The sequence below is a fragment of the Gouania willdenowi genome, chromosome 24, assembly GCF_900634775.1.
Source record: "Gouania willdenowi chromosome 24, fGouWil2.1, whole genome shotgun sequence".
In the NCBI taxonomy this organism is placed as follows: Eukaryota; Metazoa; Chordata; class Actinopteri; order Blenniiformes; family Gobiesocidae; genus Gouania; species Gouania willdenowi.
The window spans coordinates 16,611,452-16,627,521 of NC_041066.1; the positions used below are offsets into that span (position 1 = coordinate 16,611,452).

The 16,070-nt window shown below is 37.7% G+C and overlaps 1 protein-coding gene across 3 annotated transcripts; it reads right to left on the reverse strand.

Moving 5' to 3' along the window:
* Positions 1 to 2,308: 2,308 nt before the first annotated feature.
* On the reverse strand, positions 2,309 to 14,931 carry ehd3 (EH-domain containing 3). 3 transcript variants are annotated; one of them, XM_028439828.1, is made up of 9 exons: positions 14,536 to 14,931; positions 13,712 to 14,009; positions 9,853 to 10,029; positions 8,757 to 8,854; positions 4,849 to 4,990; positions 4,680 to 4,779; positions 4,066 to 4,236; positions 2,925 to 3,089; positions 2,309 to 2,849 (listed from the first exon to the last, which is right to left on the reverse strand). In XM_028439828.1, exons 2-9 carry the CDS (start codon positions 13,936 to 13,938, stop codon positions 2,322 to 2,324), a joined length of 1,608 nt encoding a protein of 535 aa, XP_028295629.1. In that variant the 5' UTR covers positions 13,939 to 14,009; positions 14,536 to 14,931; the 3' UTR covers positions 2,309 to 2,321. The 3 variants fall into 3 exon arrangements, with proteins under 3 accessions (XP_028295629.1, XP_028295628.1, XP_028295627.1); XM_028439827.1 differs by having other exon boundaries at positions 14,451 to 14,931; XM_028439826.1 differs by having other exon boundaries at positions 13,712 to 14,032; positions 14,451 to 14,931.
* Positions 14,932 to 16,070: the final 1,139 nt, after the last annotated feature.

Consider the following 16,070-nt stretch of genomic DNA (forward strand, 5'->3'; position numbering starts at 1 on the left):
TGGAAAAAAAAATAAAATAAAGTTGACAGTTGAGCATATTTTTTTTTTTCTTTATTATACTTGGTATGTTACAAATGTATGCAATGCAATACTATCAGATAAACAGAAGAAAAATAACATATAGCCAGTGTTTATTTGCTCACAACTACACATTATGAGAATCAGATAGAGGTTGTATTCACACTACAGCGCATGATTGGATTTTCCCATTGTTGGGTAAAGGAGTTGATAATAAAATACAATTATTTCCTGTAAAAGCTATTAAAAAGGCTTTAAATGTTTTATGCTTGGGTAAAATCTGCCTTCCAACTGTATGAATACTGTCAAAACCCCCTAAAATATATAGGCTCAGAATTTCATAGCATAAGCCAAGCAAACGCTATTATACTCCAAAGGAATAAACTCAGATACTGGCATGTCATAACAGTAAAGTCTATGAAACGTAAGACTATTGAAAATGAAATTGATTTTTACATTTTTGCATCTTATAGACAGGACATGGAAAGCGAGGACAACCTTCAAACACACAAACATATCAGTGTCACCGCAAATTAATTTGAATTAACTCGATTTAGCGTTAAGTCCAGTTTTAGTGTTAGATTTGAGTAGATTAAGAGGAAACTGGTTGAATTTATTTTATTAATCTGCTGAAATCCTCCCAAAATCAGTAGGTACGACACAAAATAACTGATACATGCGGTCCAACGTCTCATTACAACAGTCAGGATTTTCTCATGGAATAAAGTGATGATCAAGACATTTAACATTCAAACAGATACATTTATGATCGTGTCCCAACAATGTCCAGAGAACAAGTGTTAGTACTGTCACAGTATCAGTACATGTTCATTAGATCAAGATTTAATTAGGAATCAGTCGAGGGATAAATGATCACCTTGGAATTCTCAGTTTTTTTTTAATTTTATTCATTAAATGTACTAAAAGAGTGCCCAAAACAATGTTACATGCTTGGGTGAAATATAATCCAGTTATTTTCTTGCTGACGGCGAGACTTTCTCTGCCTTTGTTTTGTCTTCATTTGTTTGTGTACAGTTTTTCCAGTGTTTATAGTCATCAAACCAGTTAGATTGAGCAATCAGACCAACGCAAAACTGATGTATGAGCTCTTCCAACACTAATTACTTTTTTAAGGTGTACTTCATAGTAATAAGTTATCCTCCTCCTGGTAATAAACTGGAATTATGGAAGTAATTCCCAACCTTTTTTGGGTCGTGATACCACAAATTTCTATAATTAGTTTTTGAATAATATGTTAAAGTTTCATTTATTCAGAGAACTGTTTTTGAGGAAATTTAATATGATCTCCTGATATGTTTTGACTGTCAACTGCCAGTCTTCTGCAGAGGTGTCTGCAGATTGCTTTGATGTTTCCTTGACTTCCGCATAATAATTCCAGCAAGTTGTTTTTGAATAATGTGTTAAGTTTTAAATGTACAATTAAAAAAAAGACAAAAAAAAACTGGAATTATTACGTGGAAGTCAAGGAAACATTAAAGCGATCAGCAGACGCCTCTGAAAAAGACTGGCAGTTGAGAGTCGAACATATCAGGAGATCAAAGTGGATTTCCTTAAGAACAGTTGTCAGAATAAATCAAAATTTAACACATTATTAAAAAAAAAAAAAAAAAAGATTAAAAGAATCTTGCTGGAATTATTACGCGGAAGTCAAGGAAACTTCAAAGGAAACATCAAAGTGATCAGCAGACTCCTCTAAAGACTGCAAGTTGCCAGTCGAAATATGTCAGGAGATCAAAATAATTTTCCTGAAAACAGTTAATAACATATTATTCAAAAAGAAGACAAAAAATAACTTGCAGCAATTAGTTTTTTTTATCTTGTTTGTTAACACTGTGTTACGAGAAGCCAGGATTAGTGTACAAAGTGTAAAGATGCTTCAGCTCAGACATTTTAACTAGATTTATATTTGAGAAAATGAAAGTATAGAATACAATTGTTTGAGATTGTGTGTGGTGTTTTAATTTGAAAAAAGAATAAACTTAAAAATGTAATTTTAATCAAATTTTTTTTATCATTTACTAGACATTTCAGACGACCCCATTTAAATTCCAGGCAACCCCACATGGAATTACAACCCCAAGGTTGAAAAATACTGAATTATATTTTTTTTATTACCTTATTTTACCTATTTAAGTTTGCTACTTGAGTTCAATCGCAGGTATCATAACAACATTTAGTATCAGAATCATTTACCGGTAGCTGGAATAATCATCACTATTTATGAGATGCTACATGATGCTTACTTCTTTTAAAATAGGACAAGCCAGTGTGAACATCAATATTTATTCAGCTATTTTCCTTTTTGAAGGAGGCACCAGGTGTGCAGGCAGCTCTGATGGGAGTTCATGTCCCTCCAGTTTGACTTTGATCAGGTGGTTAGCCAGCGCAAACTCCTCGTCATCCAACATCCCATCCTTATCGATGTCTGCTAGCTTCCAGACTTTTCCCAACACAGTGTTGGGCAATTTGGATTTGACCATTTCCCTCTTGGCGTTGGCTCCCGTCACCTTACCGTTGACGGGGGACAGCGTGTAGAAGATCTCGTCATAAGCAGGTTTGTCACGCGCTACCACCCAATCGGCTTCGTCGATGCCTTCGCCGGCCCCTTCGCCGTAGCCGTGATTAAACGGGCCGCTTATAGTGCCGTCGAAGGCGCCGCCTTTAACCACTGGGTTTGGCTTCTGCGTTTCCTCCTGTCTCACCAGGACCATTAAGCTAGCAATGTCATTGGCTAGCATGTCATCGACTGCCTCTAAGAGTTTGCTTTTAAGAGGCTGAAACTTGGTCAGATCCTGAGACTGGAGCATCCCCTGAAAGTCAGAAAACACATATTTAGAAACAATGTCAGAAAATCTTTGCTTTTCAGAAAATCTTTAGCAATTTACCTGCATTTTCTTCAAATTGGGAAAATCTCCAGGAGATATATGATGCTCTCTTTGAATGCGTATGTAGATATCTTCTAGACTGTTGATCAGCTCCTTCTTCTTGTTCTCCTTCCCAAACACTGCTGGCATTTCTTTCTTCAGCGAGCTGATGATGTAGGCATGGACCTGCAAATACATAGTCAAAGATATTCATTAGGACACAGGCTGCTTGATTTAATCTTAGACATGTACTTTGTGTTGTGTTAGTCCTAAAATATGTTGGTTATCAAGAGGAAGCAGAAAAATGCAAACTCATTATTTGCTATAATGTAAAAGGTTTTATAGTATTTTATTTTTTTTTCCACACACAATTTTGGAGTTTTAAAAAAATCTAAGCAAGAAAAAAAAAAAAAAAAAATCTAAATTCTGTCCTACCCCGACTCCCTCTTCCCTGTTTCTGTCCCCCTCACTAAGGTGAAACACTGCCCTCTCTTTTTATATTCTCCCTTTAGTAAAGTTTTTCACCCTTCCTTTGGAAGGGCTGGTGATAATCACATTTATGCAATAAAATAAATGTATTTATAAGGGCTGTCAAGATTAATTAATTACAGGAAAAAATAACGCGCTAATTAATCACTTCTCTTTTTTGCACCACAAAGAGTGCAGAACCTTTCACATTGCACGCGTTTCCGGTATACCCATAGTACTGATGCACCGGAAACAACGGTAGAACCTGAGGAGAAGTCTTTGTGGGTGTTCATTTCAGTTAATAAAAACACACCGGATGGAAAACTAAAGCCCAGTTGTGTGAAAATTGTGCAAGAAAGAGTTCCAGCAGAGCTTTTCCACATGCTAACTATGTAGCAGCCAAAACCTCAAAGCCAACTGGCCAGCACCAAATTGACACCACGAGTATTTATTTGATTGCAATATATAATTTTTTTTAAATAATAAAACAATAATAAATTCTGTCCCTGCATGTAAACCTTTACAGATTTTAGGTGATACTTTTACACAGCTTTTAAATGCATTTATCATGTCAATGGTGAAGCTAAAAAACTAAATAAAAAATCTCACAGGCAATGTAAAGAATGTGGATGAAAATGCTTGATTTCCTTCATAGCTCATTATGCATATGACATTTTTTCCACGTGTTTCGTACCTTAGCGAGCCTGGCCCTCTTGATCAGATCGTTGAGTTTTCGAAGTGCTGCGTTTCTCGGCAGAGACTGAATATCTTTAAAAAGGTCTTGCTCCTCGGCTTCAAACAGCTTTCTGTTGTCAGGAATCAAGAGTGGGTGGGACCAGAATGAACCAATGTAGACACGGATCACCTGTCAGTGAAAGGGAAGCACTGGCTGTTAAACACCCAGTTTAAACACACACACTAGATTCAACTTCATAAAATCCTTGACTGAACTACAATAAAACATTAAACCCATGTAGCAGTCAGTTTTGAAGACGCAGTACAATAAAATATTGTTGCCGAGTCTCGGAAACGTAAGTTCTATTAAATGGGAAACATCTTGTTCTACTTTGTAATTTAAGAAATAAAGTTTGTGACTAAGTTTTAAATTAACTGGATTATATTAGCTTTTGCAAAAACGTAATAACTGCACAAATTAATGAGGGACATAAGTCGTCTGTGCAACATGAACAACATCATTGGTTACACAAAAAGTGAGTTATTAGGGGAAAAAAGTCATAAAAATCTATGGGTTAATTGTTTTGAAATATAAACTTTAGTATCAAAATAATGTTTTTTTTTTAATTGTACCTCAGGGGTGTTTACGATTTTCCCCAGCGACCACATCAGTGCTCCGTACACTCTCATCAGCTGCTGCGTCTCGATTTGATCAGCCTTGTTCAGCACCACCCTGAAGATCATCACAAATGGTTAAGTTCAATGTCATGCAAGTACATTATTTCTGGAAATCTTCCAGTACCTGATTTTGTCTTCGTGATTCTTCAGTGCCCGTATCACCTCTGAGAACTCGTCTGAGATGTCCAGTTTGTGGGCGTCGAACAGTAAAATGATTCTGTCTACGCGCTCCGCAAACCACTCGAGTACTGCTGCGAAGTCGTAGCCTGAGACGTAGAGAGGGAAAAAAATCGGGGAAGAACAAACGAGTATATGGAGAAAATGATAAACAGTAGGATGAATACAGTAACTTCATTTTGTCTTCTTTTTTGAAAAACATGTTGAGGTTTCATTTATTCAGACATCTTTTCGGTAAATTCACTTTGATCTCCTGACATGTTTCGACTGCCAACTGTCAGTCTACCTCAGCAGCATCTGTTGACCACTTTGATGAATTTTAAAACATTTTTAAATTGTGATTTATGTTTGAAGATTTCTGTTAGACTGAAACAAATAAACTCAACCAAATTGATGTGTCCTAATGAGTTCTCTATAAGTTATTTCTGGGCCTGGCTAACGAGAGAGGCGTCTAAATTTTTATTTTAACAAATTTTCTAAATTGTGATAATGCTTGAAGATTTTTGTTAGACCGAAACAAATACACTGAACTGTTGTGTCCTTATTAGTTTTTTATGAGTTCTCGTTGGCCGCGCCCAGAAAGGACACATCAAAGCAATCAGCAGAAGATCAAAGTAAATTTCCTTTTCCTGAAAAAAGTTGTCTGAATAAATGAAACCTAAACAAATTAAACAGTAGGACTACTCCCTGGATGCCAACGTCCTTTACCTTGTTCACCAAATGAAAATAAAAACTTTTTATGAGAATTTATTTAGTGTCACATTACCAAGACTAAGTCAAAAGTGAAGGTTGTAGGTGAGGATTAAAGGTTTGAATCAATACTTTTAAATGTTGTGAGAAAAAGTAACCTCTTACAAGCTAATCCAAAGCAGACAAAGTCAAAACAGAAATTAAACAACGGGGCCTTTCTGTGTTTGTATTGCATGCCTTATCAGAATGTGTGCTGCACAGGTAACGTGTCATCATGCCATTTTGAGTAAACAATGGAGCTCCTTGAGTGAGGTTATGCATGCGCATACCATAAACTGTAGTTAATAATAATGAATGAGTGAAAGAGTGTGTCAGCAGGGGTGCACCACTGACTCCTTTGACTTCCCAGCGTTGTCAAGGACAAACCCAGACTCTTACCAGTAACATAATTCTCAGAACGAAAGAACAAGGGATTAGCATCTTTTCCGCTACTGCTAAAAAACACACGAAGCAAAGCAAGTCAGCTGGGAATGAGTTTAGGTGAAAGTATTATACAGGTTGGAAAAAAGCAGCCGTTTGTAGATCTTTATAATATTTTAGTTGTTAAACATTCTCAGAATCAATCCTAACCTATCAGTAAAATAATTTAACAGTCCATAGAAGCTTTGCAATGTTAAATGCCATTTTTGTATAAAAAATGTAATGTTCCCATGCATCAAAAGAAGTTTATTCACACTGATGCATAGGTAGTATTTCCTCTCAAAGTCTGTGACCAAACCTCAAGCAATAAAAGCAACAAGCTAGCTTTGAGCTGAACCTGCACAGACGGAGCTGAGAGGGGACAGATGAGACTCTCTGCTGTAGATACCTTGATGTTTTAAATGTTCTTCACCGAGTACCACGCTCACATGCTGTGAGGGAAGCAATCATTTAGCTCTCTATCGCAGGCTTGTATCGATTGAATCAGGTGAGGAAAATAAACTATAAGTATATGAAAAATTTATTTCTCCTTGCAAATAATGCATTTTCCTAAAATAACTAATCCTTTTAATCACAAATCAAATGAAATAAACATTTCTGGCCACTTTTTTAAAGCCATGGAATCAAAATCCAGGTGAAAAAGTAGCAAAGGATTTGTTTGGATAATAACTCAATTTGACAGTGTAAACTTCCTTCAGTAAATCTGATTTATCATTCATCCACATTGGAATCAGACGTATTTAATCCCAACAGCCATGTGAAAGGATTGGTGAAGAACACATTGTTTTTGGCAAAGTCAAGATATCACTGTTTAGTCTGTTTATTTGGAAGCTAAACTTAGACCCATGTTTATTGTCTACAATACCTCCAAAAAGACATCTATGTAGACAGCTATAGCCTGACACCGCCTCCTCTGGACAAACAAACATCAACATTGACAGAAAGCATGGAGCAAAACATGTGATAACCATAAATTATACAGAAGATAATGATTGAAAAGATATGTGCAGTGGTCCATTGGAGGGTGTTTAGCTTGTAATTACAGGGCTTTACTTCTGTGTAGGGTTTATTTGATTAAATGACACTTTACCTTTAGATCTTGAGAAAATAAATGTATTTGATTCGAACTACAATGAAGAAAAACAAATAGTTTAGCCAATCTGAAGTAGTTTTCTGGGGCTGGGACACAGAGAATGGGATTATTTCTTTTAAATTGCCTGAAATGTCCTTAATTTGGCTCCTGTGCAAAAGTACGACTGATAACCAAGCTGTCATTTATTGGTAAAGCAATATTTCTAGCAATGTTTTTATTTTACTTCTATGCAATGTCACCAACTCAAATCAAACATCTCTACCAAAGTGACCAACACATTTCTCGTGACCTTAATTTGTGGCAAAAATATTTGCGGATGTTTATTTTGGGTCTGAACCCAGCTGAAATTGAATGTCTCGTAGAGTGAGGTGATATAACAGCGAAATACTGGGAAAAAACTACAAGAAAAATGGAGTCAGGTGAATCACTGTCCTCTTTGTCTGGTAAAGAAACACAAGAAATCACAATAAGAATGAAGTAAAAACACTGCTATGTATCCGTTTACGAGACTCCACATCCCACAATGCAATGCACAAAACTTTTGCGACGTCAATAAACTAAATAATAATAATATAAATAAGAGCGTTTACAGTGGAGATCAAATGTATTTTGAGCAGCAATTTCAATCCTTTTTTTTGAGAAAACGTCCTTCACCTTATTAATTTAGGAGAACTACACTATTCCTTAATCTGATTTTTTTTTAAAAAGAAGAAAAAGTCTCTTTATCTTGGGGAACATTCTGATCCATACTTGCTTTTTCAGACACAGGAAAACAAGGAAGTAAAAGAGAAAAACAAAGCAGGCAAAAACAGTATACGAAGGGTAAACGATGCGTGTCGTAAATCATTGCGTCTCTTTTGTTACAGTTAGTGGTTGGTATGGCGATGCCACTGCTGGACTTTGGGAATGCCAACCCTGCCAGACACGGCTCGTGAAAAACACTCCCACTCCCCGCATTCCTGCCCCTGCCGTTCGGTTCACACCATCACTTTGGCTATTGGCTGATCTTAATCGTTTCATTATTTCACCATTCAACCATTTTTCTACAGCGAGTGGAACCAAACTAAGAACAGAACTTAAAGCTACTCCTATAGATAAGCAGATTTTGGATATTTGTGCAAACAGACGTGAGGAGATACAGTCGATGTGAGTGTTTTAAATGGTTATAAAACATTAGTACTACAATAATACTGTTAATAGTATCTGTGTATTCACAGAGTTTACATTGTGACGAGAGGCGTGTTTTACATTTTAGTCCTCGATCATTTGCATCTTTAACACAATAAAAAAGACGAATTTGAATTTAGTTAAAAAAAATTTTTTAAAAAGTAGGAGCTGATACATTTAGGTAGTGTTACAGTTGTTCCTGTTCCAGCTCTTTGCAATGAATGACCTATAATCCTCCTGATAGAAAAAGCTAAAATAAACACACTCTCACAACCCTGAATGTTAAAAGGAAATGCTGACATTGTAGTTAACATGGATTTCGGGGAAGCGGCTGAAAGGATCCACGAGGGAGGGAATACACAAAAACACACACACACATACACACAAGTATAAACAGGGCACAGTGAAAGTGTTGTGTGTCTCACCTCGGCTGATTCTCTGTTTCTCTCCAGAGAGAATCCCAGGAGTGTCGATCACGCTGATGCTCTCCAGGACGGGGTTAGGAAGCTGAGCGCACACAAATCTACACGTAGGAGAGAAATCATCAGTTCAGACGTGTGAAGAAGGCTTCACCAACAAACCTTACACACTTTCCCTGCTGCTCTCCACAGAGATCTGCAGCTGCAATAATAAATATTTAGTGCTCATGCCAACCACTGACAGTTAGCATTTGGTCTGTCTTCTTTCAGTGCTACATCTTCAAAATAGAGAACAGCAAGGAGGTTTTTTTGTTGTTGACAGATTTCTTGCTTTGGAAGGTAGAGTGGGCGACTGTTGCAGACATGTACATGCAGCCATTAGCAGTGCAGGCCTGACCAGGGAGCAGAGGGAAATTCAATCACTCAGGAATGTCGAGCTCTGCTGTGGATTCTCACTTGTCTGTCCTCCTGCATTTCCCCCTCTGATTGTACTCAGAGTCAAAATATAAACATAACGTGCTCGCACTTGAAAACCCTCAGCCTGACATTTGAAAAATCATCACAAAAAATAATTTACATTGATTTATTGTGACCAAGCTAAGCACTTGAGTGAATTTATGGTTGGAAATGGTTCATCCATTACATTTATAATACCAGTAGGGGAATAAAACATTATTAAATATGATTACTCACCCTCAGAAATTTATAACGTAGTAGTTTCTGTGACAAACACAAAGATAAAAAATGTTGCCACTAATCAAGAGCCCTGAGTGAATGTCACCTTACAGCAAGCTATCAATGGTCCACCTCCTTTCCTTCTTTAAAATCAGTCCACAACAAAGTTTTTTTCAAAATCCTCAAAAATGCTGTTTTTTCGCCATAACTCGACCGACCGGAATTTTTTTTTTTTATTGCCTGGACTCTCTTATTAGTACCAATGTTTTGATGTGAGAATGGTTTTTGCGTATTGCATTAAAAGACCTACACCACTCCAGACGGACGACGAACTGATGACAATACTCTTGGGCCGAGGCTAACAGGCATTTGCTACCGCGCGATAAGAAGTGTGCATGTTTCTGAGCATCTACAGTACAGTCTGTACCTGTTGAGGAAGGCGTTTCCAAACGCGTTCAGCTTCCTAAAAGGCTTCTTAGGATCAACCACCAAGGCGTTCCCAGGAATCACTCCTTCTGTGTCGTCGTGCATCACTGCGATGAAGCAATCGGTGGTGGGCTCGGGGCCGATCCGCATGCCTGGAAAATCCTGCTCCAGCAGGTAGCTGTGGGTGTAATAGGGGGAAAAATGCATTAACCAAATAAGAATAAAAGTTTTTGTTCAATTTCAACATTCTTTACATCTATAAAGCACTTGTTTAAAATGCTACTATTATCTAATCATGGAGTGGTTTTGTGTGTTTTTACACTACAAAGACTCGATTCAACATTTCTTGTCTTCAACACAACAACATGTTGACTCTGTTAGAGCTGATAATAACGGAAAATGTAATAAATAAGGACCAAAATAATTCATATTGATCCAAAAGAAAACCCAAACTGTCCATTCTGGCAAGGATGAATACACGGCAGTACATTGACCAGTCATCATGATAAAAAAAAAAAAAACAGCTGGAAAAGGCTTGTGGGCAGGAACATTCCATTTAATGTATTGAGAATAACTTTAATATGGATTATTTTACAGCGATTTTTTTTTTTTTTTATAGCTGTGGCACTCCAGCTGTCTCATGTCTAAAATCATAGCTGATAACAGAGCTTTACATTCCCCACAACGTCAAACAAGAATGTAAAACTACATTTCAGCACAAGATTTACAGCTAAAAGGGCCATAACTGTCAAAGCATGTGTGGGGTGTTTTAACTGCGACCACATGTAAGGATGGACTCCTAAACATCATCTGCACAAACATATGTACACGTCGGATGGAGAAGCTCGCCGTGCCTGGTGGAGCCATCTCTATCTATGAACGCGTGTGTGTGCGCGTGTGTGCAATGTGAGCCCTCTTATTTGGCAAGAGGTTGAGCAAGACCTTTTTTTTTAGCAATCAACTGACAGATAACGTCGTAGTTTTTTCACAGTTTGCGCAGTTTTCCAGGCGTGTTTTTTTTTTTCAATACATGTTCTGATCAGCTTTAAACTGAAGCAGCCTAAATATCTTACATCGTGTAAAAATGCAGAAAAATAAACCAAGGTGGTTAATTTTTCTTCTTTTTAAAATGAAAAATTCTGAAGAGCACGACCAAAAATTTCATTTCTGCCATTAAACTTTATACAAGTGTCATCTTCACCTTTTTTTCAATAAAACTCTCTGATTTTACAAGTATTGCGATTCCACAGTGACGATTATCACGATTTTATAATATTGTCCTTATCCAAACATGAGTTGAATCCTACACGCCTAGAAATACGTCACACTTCCAAAAGAAAAACAATGCACGTCACATTCAGTCATTCACTGATTTCTTATTATTCTAGCTGAAATAACATGCTTCTAATTCAATTTTTAGTAATCCTTTTTTGTGTGTGTTAAACTAATAAACTAAAACTAAACGAAGGTTTGAAATGACTGTGCAAGTTGCAGCTCCGACCTGAGGTTGCTCAGCAGTTAGTACATTCTGCATCTTACTGTTACAATGTTGGAGCTGTGGGATCAAGCTGCTAACTGGGAGTGTTGTCATCAGTGTGAGCATGAGTCAGTGAGAGAGAGAGAGTGAGAGAGAGAAAGATAAAGAGAGAGCACATCAAAGTGACTCAGATCACAGAGGAGAGAACGAGGAGGTCTGTGAGCTCATGTCTTTTTGCAGGAAGTCACTAACAGCATCCTCTCTCTGGCTTTCAAACACTTAACTAACCAAATACTGCTAATAATCGTCTCTATCAAAACACTAAAACATCATTTTTTTACATTAAATTGAATCCTCCATCGTTTTTACAAGTTTAGCCTAAAATATTTGAAATGTGCTTATTAGTAGGGGTGTCCCAATCCTATATTGATATCAGGTATGGGTCCAGCCAGAAAACTAAAATCTAAACTCTCCGATATAAGCGTTCTGATAAGTTTTTGTTGTTTTTTCCCCGTCCTCAGTTGTTCCCACAATATACTGACAAAAAAAACAAACTGAAGTGAACTTGAAATGTTGACTATTGTTCTCTGAGTAACATCGCTTGATCAAGCCTTTTCTATCATTCCACACTACAAAGTAAGTCATAAAAGTATGTATGATTCATGCTGATATCGCATCGAATTGATGCCGGCCAATACTCAAGGTTGCAATATCGGTATAGTATCGGAAGTGAAAAAGTTGTATCAAGACATCCCTACTTATTAGAATATCTATGCCTAACAAAATGCATTATTATGCACAATATTAATTTAATTTCCTTTTCAAACTGGGACTACTTTACAGTTTTAGAGCCTGTGTTCCGCCATCTTGAAATCACCTGATTTATGACATCACATGGCCCCACTGCCTGTAAACATCCCATTGTTTTCTATTAATGTAAAGCTTTCAGCCTGCTTTTTAGATCATTTAGCAGCTTTTTCAGGAAAAATACCAAATTGTGCTGCTTGTGGTTGCTCTAAATAATCCGGAAAAGTTAAAGATGTCAACGTAATGCAGTTCCAACTGTGCGGTTTCATAGTAGACAAGGAAGCAGAGAAGGAGAGCTCTCCTAAGGGATTTTTACTTCCCCTTAAACAGTACACAGCTAACACTCGGATGGCTAATGTTGAAGGACTCCCATTCAAATATACTTCTATTCTCAGGGTATGTGTGTCTTCAATGGTTTGTGATTACTCGCTAACTTCAGCCACCAGAGCGTGTCCACACACTGTTTAAGGGAGAGTAAAGGCCCCTTAGGAGATCCCTATGAGGTACCACCTTTCCTTTTTCCCCTCTAGTCGGCAATATTTAAAATGAAATTTGACAGTAATCTTTTAAAAATTATTATTATTTACCCAAAAGAGAAATTGAATGCTCATTAAGCACACTTATTCAATTCAAGAGCCATTTTAATCACAACGCAAGTATCAGTCTTTAATACTATGCTTAATGGTGGACTAACACCTGAGGCAAAATATGACATTTGTAAAAGAACAATACGTTTCTATTTTGTGTAAAATAAAGGTGAGGATTTGACCAGCACCAGACTTCATGTTTTTGGTAAAACAAAGTCGCTATAAGAGTTTACATAATGACAGGAAAAAAAAGGATTAGTCAAAGGCTGGTTAAACAAACTAAAATTAATTAGTTTCAAAATGACAAAAGAACATCCAAAGAAACTCTTTGCTCTCTAAACCTCCTCAAAAACTGCTTGGCGCTCTTCCAAAGCGACACACCTCACATTTGAAAAACTTTGGCCTCAGTCAGTTTGACTCCTGGATCCACTAAATAAAAGCATGTGCCGCTGACCGTTTTTCATAGACACTTAAAACTCGACGAGTTCCTAAATTCTGTCCCGAGTAAAGTTATACAGTTACTTCAACCGCACCCTGCGAGTTAATAATCCTCATAGTGTCAGTTTGATAGATACTACCCGACCATCATTAGAGAGGACTGTGGACTGTGCCATGCAGCGATGCCTCTGTGTGCAACAGTTTGCATGTGTGGTAATGGGTGCGATGGAACCAAACTTTTATGGAGACAATAAAACTGGCTCACCCCTTTTTTCAGTCAGCAGCAGATCTTTTTCTAAATTTGGATTTGTTTTTCCATTTAGGCTTTTTTTTTTTTTTCAAGTTGTTGTTTTGAATGGAATTTGTGTTTTGCAGCAGTTTTGTTAGGTTAAGCTAATTGAATGCAAACACACCCCTTGAGCTCAGCACGACTGTCAAATTACTGGAGATCTGTGTTGGGTGTGTCTCTCTGTCTGTCTATCTATCTGATGGCCTCAGCCCTGTATCTATGTGTGCATGTAGAACACTTGTGTTGTGTATGTTCTCCTCACCGTATGAAGCTGGTCTTTCCAGTGGAGTACTGTCCCACCAGGAGAATCATAGGCTTGTTGTCAAAGTCAGCATCCTCCAGGGCTGGAGAGTGGAACTCATGGAATTTGTAGTTCTCCTCCAGAGGATGAAGTTTGGTTTTGTAGAGCTTTTTCAGTCCATCGCTGACCGTCTGAAACATTTCAGGCTCCTTCTTCCTCCTGTCATCGGTTCCCAGCCAGCTGAACATTGTTGTTGTGGAACGACCTCGGATAGGTCAAAGTGTTCAGACGAGATGGTTCTTTGATTCACTTGCTTCAGCTTTTGGTTCCCGTTGAGAATCACCGTATGTATATATATATATATATATATATATATATATATATATAAAGGTGAAGGTCAAAAATATAGAAAATAGAAAAAATATAGAAATATAGAAAAAATATAGAAAAAAGAAAAATGAGTGAGTAAATCTGATTAAAAAAAATTGGAACAGTTAAAAAAAAAAGGGTAACAGCTTTAAATGCTTATAAACAATTTTAGATCAAATATAATTACATGACATTAAAAGGAAAACACACAAATATGCTTATAAAATACACAAAGTGACTAGTTTCTATTCCAGCAGATGTCTATTGTATATTCAATTACAGTCCGAGCCTAATTTAACCTAAATTCACTAGTATTTATGTAGAATTAAAAGAAAAGTCACAATTAAAACAGGTGTTTTTGTCTATTGTCCATTAATTATGATCTCATTACCAAGTATGTCGCTGTCCTTTCTCTCCAGGCCAACCCTTGACACACTGTTAAACACTGCGTTAGCTAACGGTGTGTTTATGTCTACCTGTCGTTGGTTAATTAACAGACACAGGGAGGAAAAGCCTGAATCATTGTGCCCGGGTTACCGCTCTCCGGTCTCCAGCAGAGGAATGTCAAAGCTGATGCACCGAGCCGCTGCTGTCACAGTGCAGCCCCGCTTTGTGCTGCAGTTGCTGCCGCTGCCTCTTCGTCTAAACCCGTCCCTCTGTCCGCTTCCAGCAGGGTAATGGGAGCTTGTGTTATTTGGAAAGTTCGGGAATAATTTATTTCACCCTACAGTTGAGCTCAAGCGGTTCTTATTTAAATGCCGAGAAATGGGCTGTGATCTCAATCTTGCAACTACTCTCTTAGTCTGACGTCACGCGAGGGAACCCGAGCTACGCCGGAAGTGCCCAACTACTGGCAGCCCGACCCACCGACGCCCCGCCCTGTGATGGAGCCGAGGATGGATGAAGGCCTGGGTGAAGCCAGCCAGGAGGACGCCATGTTGGATGTGGGGGACAAGTGGACAAGTTTCCAATCGCAATACGCCACCTAACGTTCATCATCATTTCTTCCTCTTCTCCACCTGCTTGCTTCCTACTCTTACTACAGTAGATCAGGTGTTCTCAACCTTGGGGTCAGGATCCCTTTTTGGGGTCGGAAGACACTAGGAGGGGGTCGGCAGATGCCTTCAAGAAACTAAGAATATTTTTTTTAATTATATGAGCCCAATTTTGCTTATTTTTACAAATGTTCTGCAACTACAACAAACTTGCTGTATTTTAACTCATTTGTCATCACTTTTTATTGCCATATGTTTGCTCCTTTTAAAGGCAGGGTAGGTAATTTTTGAAAACCAGCATGATTTTGAAAGTAGCATCCTCTTTTACCCGCCCCTCACTCACATGCACGAGCGCTGGTGCTCCAAAAACTGGACCTCAGTTCATCGATTGTATTGTGTAGAAACTATGTCGTCTCATGTCTCATTCAGCGGTAAGTGCACACTAAACGTTAGCATTATATATGTTGAAAAAACGTGACTAAAAACTCAGTTTTAACTCTGTCACCGGTGATGCACTTTGAGTGTTGGTTCGTGCACGCAAGGGGTCGAGAACAAGCAGGGAGACGTGATTGGTTAATAAAAAACAAACCGTCTTTTTTCATTGGTTGAAGATTTTACAGGCTTACTGCTGCTACAGATGACGGATTTTCTTCGTTCCTTTTTCAGAGCACATAAGATCTTAACTTCTGTCAGGACATAAAGACAATTTCAACCAAAAACATAATAAGTGTATGTGGAGGAAATTACCTACCCTGCCTAGCATTTTTGTTACGTTATTCTCATTTCTGCCACTTCTCCATCAAATTTCAATGCCTTTTCTGCACATTTTTTCCACTTTCAAGACATTTCCAGCACTTACAAACCCTTTCCACCATTTTCCCACCTAATGTTGCATATGTTGACCCATTGTTATCACTTTTAACCTCTTTTCACCATATTTCATATTTATTTTTTACCAATTTAACCACATTCACGATTTTTGATGCCCATCATTTGCAAGTTTAAAGTAATTGTTC

Coding starts and splice junctions, on each gene's coding strand:
- ehd3 (XM_028439828.1), bottom strand. CDS start 13,938: ATGTTCAGCTGGCTGGGAACCGATGACAGGAGGAAGAAGGAGCCTGAA. Junction 4,780..4,848: donor AATCACGAAGACAAAATCAG/GTACTGGAAGAT, acceptor GATGATCTTCAG/GGTGGTGCTGAACAAGGCTG. Junction 4,237..4,679: donor AAATCGTAAACACCCCTGAG/GTACAATTAAAA, acceptor TTTCACTGACAG/GTGATCCGTGTCTACATTGG.